Source organism: Drosophila tropicalis, unplaced genomic scaffold, assembly GCF_018151085.1.
Source record: "Drosophila tropicalis isolate 14030-0801.00 unplaced genomic scaffold, ASM1815108v1 contig_593, whole genome shotgun sequence".
NCBI lineage: Eukaryota > Metazoa > Arthropoda > Insecta > Diptera > Drosophilidae > Drosophila > Drosophila tropicalis.
The window spans coordinates 18,439,950-18,452,393 of NW_027173070.1; the positions used below are offsets into that span (position 1 = coordinate 18,439,950).

Here is a 12,444-nt window from a genome sequence, read left to right on the forward strand (position 1 = left end):
AATCAGTTCATAGACTTCCGCCTCAGTTAAAAGATTCCCCATGGAGGTTAAAACATTGCATAATTCATGTGCTTGAATGGTGCCTCCGCCATCTGCGTCATAGGCCTCAAATTGTTCACGCATTTCTTCGATCTGTGCGTTGGTCAGTTCCTGAGGCTCGCCCATTGTGGAAAGGATGTCTTCAAAAACAACAACTAAAACATGGAATATAGAACGAGCAGTGTGGTATGTAGTCTAAGTGTTTCTATTCTGTATATGTATGTACAACTATATTGCATGTGGCTTCAACTACAAGTTGAAACTGACAATCAACTCAACTCCTACTAAGCTTTTGAACTCTGTTTCAAACTCCGACAGCAAATTCAATGGCTAATAAAACACTTAGGACAGCAACCGCGCAGCAGCAGCGGCAACTTTCAATCTACTATATTCTTTTTCTCCTTCTCCTGGGTACTCTTTATCATTTTCTTCCACTAGTTGGTCTGCTCTGCATGGCATAATAATGCATCATGTATAAGTATTCCAGCGTTTTTTTTTTTTCTTTCTTTTTTTTTAAGAGCCATCCATCAATTTGTCAATTCAGCGCTTGGCTTGAGTGGATAGCAGAAGTTTTTTGTGGGATGTAGTCAATGTGAGGTACCTAGTAAAGATGATGATGATGATGATGAGAACCCTGCCGACGATGGGTCATAGTTGTAGTTGTAACCTGGACATGGATATGACTATGAGTATGAGAATGGAATGAATAAATAACAATTCAAGAGGCTACAAAGAGTTAAACATAGAAAAAAAATTCAATTCAATTTTCGGCTCAAGTAGAATATATATCCCAATATATTATTGTGGGTCTGGCTTAGTGAGTAGATTAATTCAATATTGTTTTTAGTTTTAACTGGAGGTTTTAAGGAATATACCTTAGCTTTTATGTACCTCTTTTAATAGAAAATATAACTGTTAACATAGTTTATATAAAATCTTAGCCTAGAGATCTTATATTTGAATCAGAAATTTGGTTTTTATTCAATTCTCAAGTCTAGAGTTAAATCTTCAGTTCAACCCTAAGTTAAATAACTAAATTTTCTTTTAGGCCCTTACTTTACTTTACGAATTGTTGAAACAAAGGCTTTACTTTCTTTAACTGCATTCTCCTTTGGATGTAACTTAGAAAATTGACTATTAATCATTTGCTTAGTCACATTCTGTCAACTCATTGTGTCACCTAACTGATGGCATTTCAAACTTAAAATTAACCAAGAATAATGCTTGATTTATGCTTGAGTGAAGGAGTTTTTGCCAAGTTTGTATTAACTTTTTAACTTTCAGTTAACCCTCTAACATGGTGACACAGCGGTGTTGCCTGCCAGAGTGCTTGTCCATCTACTGCTTCCCTTTGGCTTAGAGTAAATTCCCTTAGTCATAGGCAACAAGAACAAAAAACAAAAAGGAAAGAGGAATAAATGGATGGAAAAGTTGTATTTACTTAAGAGAGGTCCACTCTCTCTCTCTCTCTCTTTTGGTCTACTGTTTTTTCTCATTTTTTATCTTAAGTCGTCCACCTCCACTTTACTTTCTGTCTCGCTTCTTTCCCCTCTTTCTTTCTTTGTCTCACTGTTTATGTCTTGGCATGAAAATTGATTTTCAAATAGTTATTTTGCCTTTTTTTTTAAATTTGATTGACGTTATTACATTACATAACATCAGCAAGCACACACACACACTCACACACAGACACACATAGTGTGTGAGAAGCAGAGGGTAGGAGTATGGTCATGAGGAAAGACTTATACAAGCAGCTGGTTTAAGTTATTCATCCATTTAGCCCCACTTAGGAAGCGAAGTTGGCAAAGGCAACAACAAGTGGAAAACTGTCATTATATTTGAGTTATTGATGGTTTTTCTCAAAATCATTTTACAGCAATGTTGCCTTAATCCCCGCACCCCACACACACACACACACACACACACACACACACACACACACACGAACAACCTCGCTCACACAAACACACACACACAGTTACATTCACGCTTAGTTAAACGCCCGGCTGGGAGCGAGGTGGGTGGAAAGTGTTGCGCCTTGTTAACGTTTGCCCGTTCTAGGGTTTTTTACCCCCATAATCGACTACAGGACATTTTGCTACCCCCTCCATACCTAGGTCTATGTGTCTGTCTGAGTGTGTGTGTGTGTTTGTGTTAGTTTTTGGTTTTTCACAAAATGCCATTCAAAATTATGTTAATCCTCAACTTCCTTTCTATCCCCCTGTTTTTTTTTTTTGGCTCCGGTCTGTGTAATTGTTATGTTAAATAGTTTTCCATGGAAATTTTTTGCTGCTGTTGGCGACATTTGATTGATATGTCTATTTCGAGCTAGATAGGGACAATTATACACCTCGTATAACAGTGTGAAGGAAAGAGAGAATATTGCGCCGTTTTAAATCTTAATTTTTCATTTATGTCTATTTTAGCTCATTTCCTTCTCGTCTGCCTGTGCCAGGCAATTAAAACAATTTACGCGCTCAATTTAAGTAAACTCACACACACACACACACACAGTGTCAGAGTAAGACAGGCAGACAGAGAGAGAGGTGAGAAAGAGTAATAGAGGGAGGACGCCAGAGTGGGCGTTAAATTTGTTGTAACTGCTAAGTTCTGGCCATTTTTGACTTGGCCATTACGGATGCAGCAGCTAACATATATGTATGTATGTACGTACATACATATGTGCGGGGAAAGTGTATGTGTGTATCTGTGTGTGCAGAACCAAGACCAAGTGCCCAGTCTAAAAATAGAAACTAGAGAAACGAAGCAAAACAAAGTAAAATGAAACGAACCAAGCGAGAAGCATCCAAGGATGCTAAACGACAAATAGCTTGTCCATTGCCATGTCATGCTAAGCACAGTGATTCAGCTGGGGGAGGGGGAGGTGACTTTGTCTAAATAAATGAAGAACACTGTGGTGAATCCAAGGTCTCTTACTCAGAGTAGAGTTTCTTATGCCACCGAGAGATCAATTCTAAATAGATAGCTTGCTCTACATATTTGTCGCTTTTGTCTCTCGGTGAAGCGGAAACAATTAATAACCCTAACATTACCTAATAAATGGGAACATGATTTCTAGAATCGCAGATAAGGAATACAAAAATTAATAAATTAAATTAATTCTCTGTATAACTTTTTCTTGAACCACCAAGTTCTCTAAGAAGGTGACCAGGGCTGTATTAAGTTTTAAATCAATTGATTAGAGACAGCTTATCTGTAGTTTTTACCCTTTCAATCTCAAAGAAGTAACTGTCAATCAACATCCTTTTCCAAATATAGTAATAATCCTTGTAAATGTTTTATAATCTCTTTAGTTTGTTAAGTGAAAATATTCACAAACTCAAATAATAAGTATTATATCCATAGATATTATATATGTTTCCCAAAAGGATTATATTATACAATTTAACTCGAATTCTTTTTCTACATTGATTTCTCTGGAATTTCCCTAGAAAATGTGTGTGTGTGTGTGTGTGTGTGGATGCTGTGGGCGGGTGTTTGTGTGTTACTTTTACAAAGGTTTTTCTTTTGCTTTTAATACAAGCAAGTAACTGAGAAAGCAGCAGGTAGAAAGAAAGGCAAAGAGGGAAGGAACGTCACGAAGAAGAAGAATGAGAAGTTTCGGAATGGTGGGGATAGCCATTATCCACTTTAACTTCCCTCTCGTATGTGTGTGTGTGTGTGTGTAAGTGTGTTTGTTGTTCGTTTCGCTGTTTGCTTTCGCTTGCCACAGCAAATGTCCAAGTAAATTTGTCCTCTCCACCTCCCTTACAGCATCTCTGTTCGTGTGTTGTGTGTATTGGTTATGCCCCACAGCCATAACTGGGTGTGTGTGTGTGTATTTGTATGCGGATTCCAATCAATATTGTAGACGCAGTCGACGCCGTTGTCGTCGCCGTTGCCGTCGCCGTCGCCTGGTCGGTTGGTCCTTCGCCTGATTCGTCCTATGTTGGCCGCTTTTGCCCATTAAGCTGCATGTACGCCAACTTACCGTCGTATTTTTAGAACATGGCAAATGTTTTTGTTGTTGTTGCTTTTGCTGTTGGCTGCTGCTGCTGTTACGGTATGTTGCTGCTGCTCTTTAAGGGCAAAAAGTATTCCATTATCCTTGAAAAGCAAAGCGTATTTCCCAAGGATTTCACCAACTATTGCCAGACCCCTTCCTCTCCCCCTCAACCAATCTCTTTTCCACCATCATTCTCCATTGCACTGGCTAAAGATGAGAATACTAGTGCAGAACTCTGGCATGCGCATTGTTATTGCTATTGCTGACGTTGCCATTCGCCTACCCCCCGCTCACTTCCTCTTCTCCCCACTATCCCTAATCTTCTTTCATCACCCCTCTTAAGTTCCCCGCCCCCCAGCCCAGCTCATATATTTTTAGTTTGCCGCCTGAATAAATTTACCAGTAGAAGCATTCCAATTCCACTTCGACCACTTCGCGACTGCGGCAGACCATTGTTCTCCCATGTACCGAAATGCATAATTAAGGTGTGCGAAGAGTTGGTCGGTGGCTGGGCGGACGGGTGGTTCTTGATGGCAAGGTGGTATTACAGTCATTTGCGAGGTTGGGGAAAAAATTCCATTGAATGGCAAATATGATTTAATTGCAGGTAAAACCACAAAAAAACTAAGTATAACAACAACTTGCTGATTGAAAAGTTAAAACGAAATATCGAAAAATGGTTTTAAGGGCCATATGATAAGTATAATGTTTAATGCTTTGTGGATCCTTGTACTATGTGGTCAGGAATTTGGGGCCAATAATGTCAATAGTGAATTTCATTTTATCCAGTCTTTTATGCAATCTTCCTAGATTAAGTTGAACCACGAAAGGCTACAAGGTTCTGGAGTGGCAAATAGGAAATAGACTGAAATGTTTCTTTGAATTATCTGATATATTTGATGAATGTGACATCACAATTGCTTCCGAATATGGCAACATTGCGTATACGTGATTTAAATGTAACCATTTTAAGAGTATTTTGTTAATAAAAGACTGTTGCCTTGAAATGAATTAAGGTTTTTGTATATTTTTCTAATAGTAAATAGTTTCAGTTCTAAAATTATAAAGAACGGGTTAAATTATTTTAACTTTTTCAAAGTTTGCACTTATGTAAATCAAAGAACTTATTAACATGTAAAGTATATGAAACTATTGCTTAACCATTTAGATAAGGTAATTATTCTTATAATTGATCAGTTAATTAAGGGCTTAAGGTATTATTTAATATCTCCATTAGGTTAACGAGTTTTTTTTTTAAGAAAAAAAAAGATGTCCTGCCGTTAGTATTCCAAGAACATTCTTCCCTCAGAGACTTTTATATGATTGACACTCTTAACACTTTAATCTCTTTCTCTCTGTTTCAGCCTTCTTACTTTTCTCTTATGTAATCCTTTATGGGTTTTCGATTCACTCATAATTCCGTTCTTCATTCCACACCTTTCATTATTTGTGTACTTCATTGTTGGTGTTGTTGCTGTTTTTGTTGTTGTACTTCCTTTTGGGCTGAGAACTTCCGTCTTTACAAAAACGAGAGTTCCCAGTTGAGCCATGGTTCTTAAGTGGTTTCTAGTTAGTTTGCAATTTTCACTTGGGCAGTATATGTATACCCTTCGACCCCTCTTTCGGTCTCCCATGCTCAGACTCTTACCCCTCCCCACTCCACGACACATGCAGCAGAGGCAACAACGGCAGCAGCACACATTGTCTCTGCTTTTTGTGAATGTATGAAAAGCCAGGAAGAGCAAGTTTTTGTCACGCATATTTACTGTTTGTATGTGTGCTGCCTCCAGTCCCTTTCCTGTCCTCCGCCTCCACCGTGTGGTGTGGTGTGGTGGGTGGAAACTTACTGGCAACTGCAGTTTTTCTTCACCCCAGACACAATAGTTTGAACTTTTTCCCCCCAAAATGGGTACAAAAAGTAGAAAGAAAGTATAATGTGGGTTATACCAGTAGAAAAGCAAAAAAGGATAAAAACCAATTTGATATATTTTTATTGTTCCGAACAGACAAAAAGATGAAACTCGCATGATGTTGACGTTGACTTTTTTGTCTGTTGCTGTGGCTGCTGCTGCCGGGTTGATTTTCCGAGTGTATGAGAGACAAAGTTATTACTTGTTAAATGTAATTATCGATAACTATTAAGACCAACTCTCTGCCACACATCTCCTGCCACCTGCCGCGCTCACAATGCAGCCTAAAAGTATGCCACAGAAGAATCATAAGATCACAAAGTTCGCCCGGCGGCAACTGTGGACGAGCTAGAGCATAAATGAAAAATAAATAAGAAATACAAGTAAAAAAAAAAATAAGTAAAAAAATGAAGCCAAATGCAGTTTAGCCTTCGTCTGCCATCCTGCACCACCTCGCTGCCGCATCCTTTTCCTTCCAACCACTCTGCCGACGGGCATAAAAATGGCAAATTAAATTTTTTTTCTGCTCAGCAAAATGCAGCCAAATGGAACAAAACTGGCATCAGCAGCCAAAGAAGCAGCAGCAGCAGCAGCCAGAGCTTCTAAAAGAAATTAAAGCTCAAATAAATTTGCTAAGTAAACCAAAAAATTACCCGGAAGCTATTTCGGTTATCTCCGAAGCGTATATACTCTATGGCAGGAGTCGATGATGCTGAAATTTCTTCGTCCTGCTGACTAATTTATAGAAATAGAAACAGAAATAATTTAATGTTTCCTAAGTTAACCTCTAGCAGGTTTACTTTGTAATACTTTGTAACAAATTATATACAATAAGTTCGAATCGACTTTTCATTATGCATTTACTTATGTCAAATGACAGAACAATCTTAATCATTAAGAAACAAAAAAATATGTTTTCCTTTGAATAATCTGCAACTTTATTGATTTTCTTAGTAAATTTTTGTCAGCAAAGGACGTCTCACCTAATCATTTCTCTTTAGTTTTGATAATATGAGCACTAAACAAAACATTTTACAAAGATTGAACTCATCAATGCAGCAAAATATATAAAAACAAATGCTTTTTCTCTAAGACCGAAACCAAAATAAGTTAATTTAAGTCTATTGAAGAGAAACATCAGGCCCAAACCCCCCCTTGCCCATTCCACTATGGGAGGAGAAATTGAAATTTTATTTGCCATAGGAATCTTGGAATTTTTGTGTTTTGTTCGCTCTGTGTCATGGAATATGCAATTAATATTTAGATTGATTTTCAATTGTAACAAAAACGAAAACAAAAAAACAGAGACCAAAAACAAAACAAAAAGAATATGAAGAAGAAAAAAACGCCACAAAGCGTAACGTCAACCGATGAACGTGCCAAAACCCTCAATTGTGTGATGGCAAAGGGACATCCCCTTCGACCAAGTTGAATGCAGTCAAGCAGAACCGCAATAAAAATTGTTGTAATTTGTGCATGACTAAAAGGGGCGGATAGGGGACGCTTGCGAGGGAAAGAAAACGAGAGGGGGATGGGAACTGTACGTGCATGCGTTTTTTTCTATCGATGGCCATATCCGATATACATATGTGTAATGGCTGCCAAGAGCCATTGGGTTGGCATTCAATAATCTTTCAGAGACAGCAAAAACCAAAGAGTGTCACGAACATTCACTAAACCGATGGTCTAATACCCTACTAAAAACCATTTAACCAAGTCATTAAGTTTGGTTAATCTGTATTTCTTATATGCAATTACATTTTCTTTTGGTTATGCTATATATATCAGATACTTTATAATCTGAACAGTTTGCCAATTCAGCATTATCATATTTCCTTCCTTAATTTCTCTTCAATCTTTATTCTCTGTCTTGCTGATATCTAGACAAATCAAATGTACCCCAAGTCAATGTGATTTCATGGCTTATAAAGAATATAAAAAATAGAACTGTGATGAAATTTGAGGCCAAATAAAATAATGTCTTACTTCAGCATTACATGGACAAGAGAATATGCAAATTTTACAAAAATGTTATTAGTTTTGTGTAGTGAAAATTGCGAATTGCTATCAACTGAAAGTTCAATTGATATTGTCAATTGTTGTGGTGCAACTTCTTACTAATTGCTATAGATTGAAAGCAAATTGAATTTAAATTAAATTTTTATATGCGTATGATGAAAATTTATAATATATTTTCTCTACTTCAATCAATTTCCTATTGTATGTCCATTATATTTATAAATATTTGGCTGCTAATTAAACACGAATAAAATGTTTATATGTAAATATCTATAGTCCAATATGACGATGGGAAATTGCCGTAGCGTAATTAAAAAACCAAATAAATCAATTATTATTATTATTGTATGCTGACTTATAACTACTACATTGGGCAAGCCTAAAAAGTTGGACTAAAAATGTTCTTCGAATGATTCTTAACTGATTTTCTTTGATTGAACTTGTTGGTTACTTAAGAGTAAGCTCAATTTCTTTTAACAGAAGCTTAGCTAGGGTTGCCAGGTGCACAGATACAGCACAGAATTGCCATATCAAGAGAACTTTTGCTTTCAAAGGATGTTCATAATATAGCTACTAAAAAACAAGTCTCAATTATCTAACCTTCCAGCTCCAACATCATCTTTGCTCCAGAATTTCAATTTACTTTTGACTATTTTATGGGCTAATTTAGCTTAAACTGATTCCATTGATAACAGATGTTAGATAGTAAAATTGCCATTGTGACCCTGATTGCGCTATCTTATCGTTTTATTCAATCTAATAAATGTTTTTACACTTAGAATAAGTTCAATGTACTATAATAATACATCGTGTTGTAGTTTCTCGTTTGACTCATGGCATATTGCTGATCAATTTTCAATGAACTGAGTGATTAGAATTCTATTTACCAACTAAACTAAGAGCCATAATGTTGATCAATATTCTCTTTGAAAACTATTATGCTTTGCCAACTTTCCAGGGTATATACTTTATAGTATGTTCACTTAGTCGAACATGATGACAAATGAGTAAAGTAATGACAAATGACCAAAGGCGGAGTTTGATTTCCCTTTCTCTATATTTTTGTTCTCTCTTTCTCGGAATTTATTTGTATTCAATCTGTTTGCTTGTTTGCCAGTTGGTTTTCAAATGTTTACACGAGCAAACACACACACATACATACACACACACACTCCATCCACCCACCTACTCACACCCATCCACCATCACTCCCCCCTTTTTTCCTCTATGTCAATATTTGTCAGCAATGACGAGCCAAGAGATTTAATTTCCTCTTATCGACTCGGTGAATTGAGAGAAGGAGAGGGCTGATGAGGGGAGTGCGACCGAGTGCCAAGGGAAGTAAAATAAAACAAAAGTCACTTTAGTTTTGCTCAAAAATTGACTCTTTGTCTTTTAGTTGTTATTTCATTAAGTATTTCAAACTGGTATCTGTGCCTCATAGAAGGCCGACGAATTAAGACAAACCAAAGTCTTGTACGCCTTGGGCTGAGTCTCACAAATACTCTTGGCCCAAAGTGTGCAATTATTGACCCGCAGACGATGCACATCCATAACAAACTCTCCAGTTGCCATACTATAATTGGCATACAGGGTCAAACAGTCTCCGGCATTAGTCTGGGGCTGATCAGTAGCCCAGGGTAGATAAAGGGCACTGCTTCCCGTGTTCTGCCAGAAGTATTTTCCTGGACTTCCCAGACTATTGCCAGAAGTCCAGAATTCAAGTGTATATTGAGCAGCGATGGGCAACCAATCTTGAATTAATTTCAATTGCACTGAATTCTCCACGCTAACGAGTCCAGCATTCAGAGAGCGGCAATTCCGATCAGCTTCGTACCAGGTCTTCCACATTGAATCTACCATTAGGCACTTTTCACCCACCTGGGTGAAATTCGCTGGACAAGCCGAGAATGCCTCCTCCTGTAGGGCTGTTTGCAGGTGGGCCAAAGCCAAACTGACCAAGGCAAAACAAACTACTCTTGACCACAACATTGTTAAAGTTAACTGAGTAGCATATGGTTCGATGGCTTTTTATATATGCCTCCTAAACATCAAACGTATCAATGATAAGATAACACTTCAAACTAAAAGGTAGTTCCCATCAACAGATATTAGTTAGTACGGGGGGGGGAAACACTTTTTTTGTCCGAATTTGAGCATTTTATCAATTCAATTCGGACAGTCACTAAGCCCTTGAATATCACAAACATTTTATGCAGAACCCCCTTTGATTGGTTACAAAGTCCTAGCGATTAGTGCCAAAAGATACATACATACCTATACCTAAATATATATATATAGACTTTATTTTGGACACGCATCCCAGTACTGTGGTACAATTGTGGGATATTTAAGGCAAATACATATTTGTGTTTGAATTTGTTATCGTTTACCTAATCAATGAGGGAATATAAATCACTATCTCTCGTTTCTAAGAAATTTTCTTAATTTCTTTCATCAATTTTGGCTTTAGTTTTGACATACCCTATGATGAATCTATAACTACTTAAAACCTTCCTTTGATTCTAAATATTTTTTTAATAATAACTTGATGAAATAAACACTATGTAGACTATGTAGAACATTTCAATTCAACAGAGTCTTAGTAGAACTTCTTATACTGTAATAGAGCTAATTTCTAAAATTTCTTGTTCTACTGCTGAACTCTTTAAGCTTAGCTCTGGTTCCGCATGGAGAAGTAATAATGTAGTTTGACTTAGTAGTCTATAAAACACATTCACATACTGGTGAATCAGATCATCTAAGTCTATCTCGAATCTTAGTCAAATTGATTCAAAATTCTAAACCAAAAGCTAGTTTCTTTAGTAAAAAAAACTGTAAAAAAACGTCTTAAAGAGTTTTGTTCATTTAAAAATTGATTGAAAGGTTTACTACTTATTATAGTTCTCATTTTATTAAGAGTTTTAAAGAGCTGTCTTAAATTTGTGTTTAATTTTTGTTTATTCATATTAAAACCCATTACTTTATGTTAATTGAAAACCTGCTGATGTTTCATTTTGGAATAAGTTTTCCTTATTGTTTTTTTTCCCCCATATTTTCTCATTTTTCCCATTGTGCCGTAAAAGATAAAAGTATACAATTTGTATGCCGGTCGCGTAAAGAATTTCCAGGCAGTAGCCATGGCAAATATAAATAAAAGATGTTTCCTCTCATGTTCTTGATGTTTTTTCGTGGTCTTCTTCTTGTCATTCCAGCCAAACTGGACGGCGTCAAGACGTATATGCGGATGCGACGTGTGCCAAATCATTTGCAGGTGAAGGTCATCAAATGGTTCGATTACCTGTGGCTAACGCAAAAATGCTCGGATGAAGAGCGCGCCGTATCCTGTCTTCCTGATAAATTAAAGGTACAATACACACACACACACACACACACACACACACATGCACAGACAAAAAAGAGACGAAACAAGTGGAACAACGTAATGAGAAACATGAGTCGGCCATTTGATACAGATACAGAAACAGCTACACAGATTCACAGATAGTTCCATTTGCCACTTACACATACTTATAAACCGTGTTTTTTTTTTTTTTTTGTTCTATTCCTTTTTCTGTGCTGTTGTTTGCAGGCTGAAATAGCAATTAACGTCCATTTAGATACACTTAAGCGGGTTGAGATTTTTCAAAATACTGAAGCTGGTTTCCTCTGTGAATTGGTTCTGCGCCTGAGGCCGGTGCTCTTCTCGCCCGGTGACTACATCTGCAGGAAGGGTAAGCCAAATCCAATGTTTTTTTTCCTTCAACTCTGGGGGTATATACATAGATATATATATATATATTCCTTTACGTTTTAGGTGAGGTGGGCAAAGAGATGTATATTGTGAATCGAGGACGATTGCAGGTCGTTGCTGACAATGGCAAAACGGTGATGGCCTCATTAAAGGCCGGTTCCTATTTCGGAGAGATTAGTATACTCAATATGGGCACAGCAGGTAAAGAGCTTGGTAAATATCTCGTTTTAGTGCGACAGGCGGAACAATAATCAAAAACGACATAACGTGTAACTACAACAACCCAAAAGAAGATCTAAAAAAAAAAAAACAGAAACACCCCGTCAAATATATCCAAACCCTTGAAATATTTTAGTTTACTTAAGTGTGGAATGTATTTTCTATTTGTCTATATATTTGCATATTCAAAATGATGAATTTAACCAACTATATTAGATTAGTCATTCACACCTTTTCCATGCCAACCCCCCAGCCCCCCCCACACCTCTTTTCCCTATTAGACTATTAGAATAGCAACCACCAACCACACCACCCTCGCACTGTTCTCCATCGTTCTCGGTTTAAATTGCATTCAACAAAATGCACTGGTTTTACCACCTTTACGAATTTGTGTGGCTTTTCATTTTACATAACATTTCGTTTGCATATATGTATGTATATTTTGTTGAATTCATTTTGTGTATGTGCGCATATATTTTACCCTCAGCCCTATTACC

The 12,444-nt window shown here is 37.0% G+C and overlaps 2 protein-coding genes across 7 annotated transcripts in view; one reads left to right on the forward strand and one right to left on the reverse strand.

Annotated features, from left to right (window-relative positions):
• LOC137576548 (cyclic nucleotide-gated channel beta-1) overlaps positions 1–12,444 on the forward strand; it is an 88,373-nt gene that overhangs the window by 66,567 nt on the left and 9,362 nt on the right. For 4 of the 6 annotated variants that reach the window (XM_068289726.1, XM_068289727.1, XM_068289729.1 and 1 more), the window contains 3 exons: positions 11,190–11,341; positions 11,567–11,708; positions 11,792–11,941. In XM_068289726.1, the coding sequence (XP_068145827.1) occupies positions 11,190–11,341; positions 11,567–11,708; positions 11,792–11,941 (444 nt within the window). The remainder of the gene's footprint in view (positions 1–11,189; positions 11,342–11,566; positions 11,709–11,791; positions 11,942–12,444) is intronic. The other 2 variants (XM_068289728.1, XM_068289732.1) reach the window with 1 other exon arrangement.
• LOC137576855 (C-type lectin 37Db-like) lies at positions 9,337–9,966 on the reverse strand. Its single transcript, XM_068290189.1, has one exon. The coding sequence runs from the start codon at positions 9,964–9,966 to the stop codon at positions 9,394–9,396; it is 573 nt and encodes a 190-aa protein (XP_068146290.1). The 3' UTR covers positions 9,337–9,393.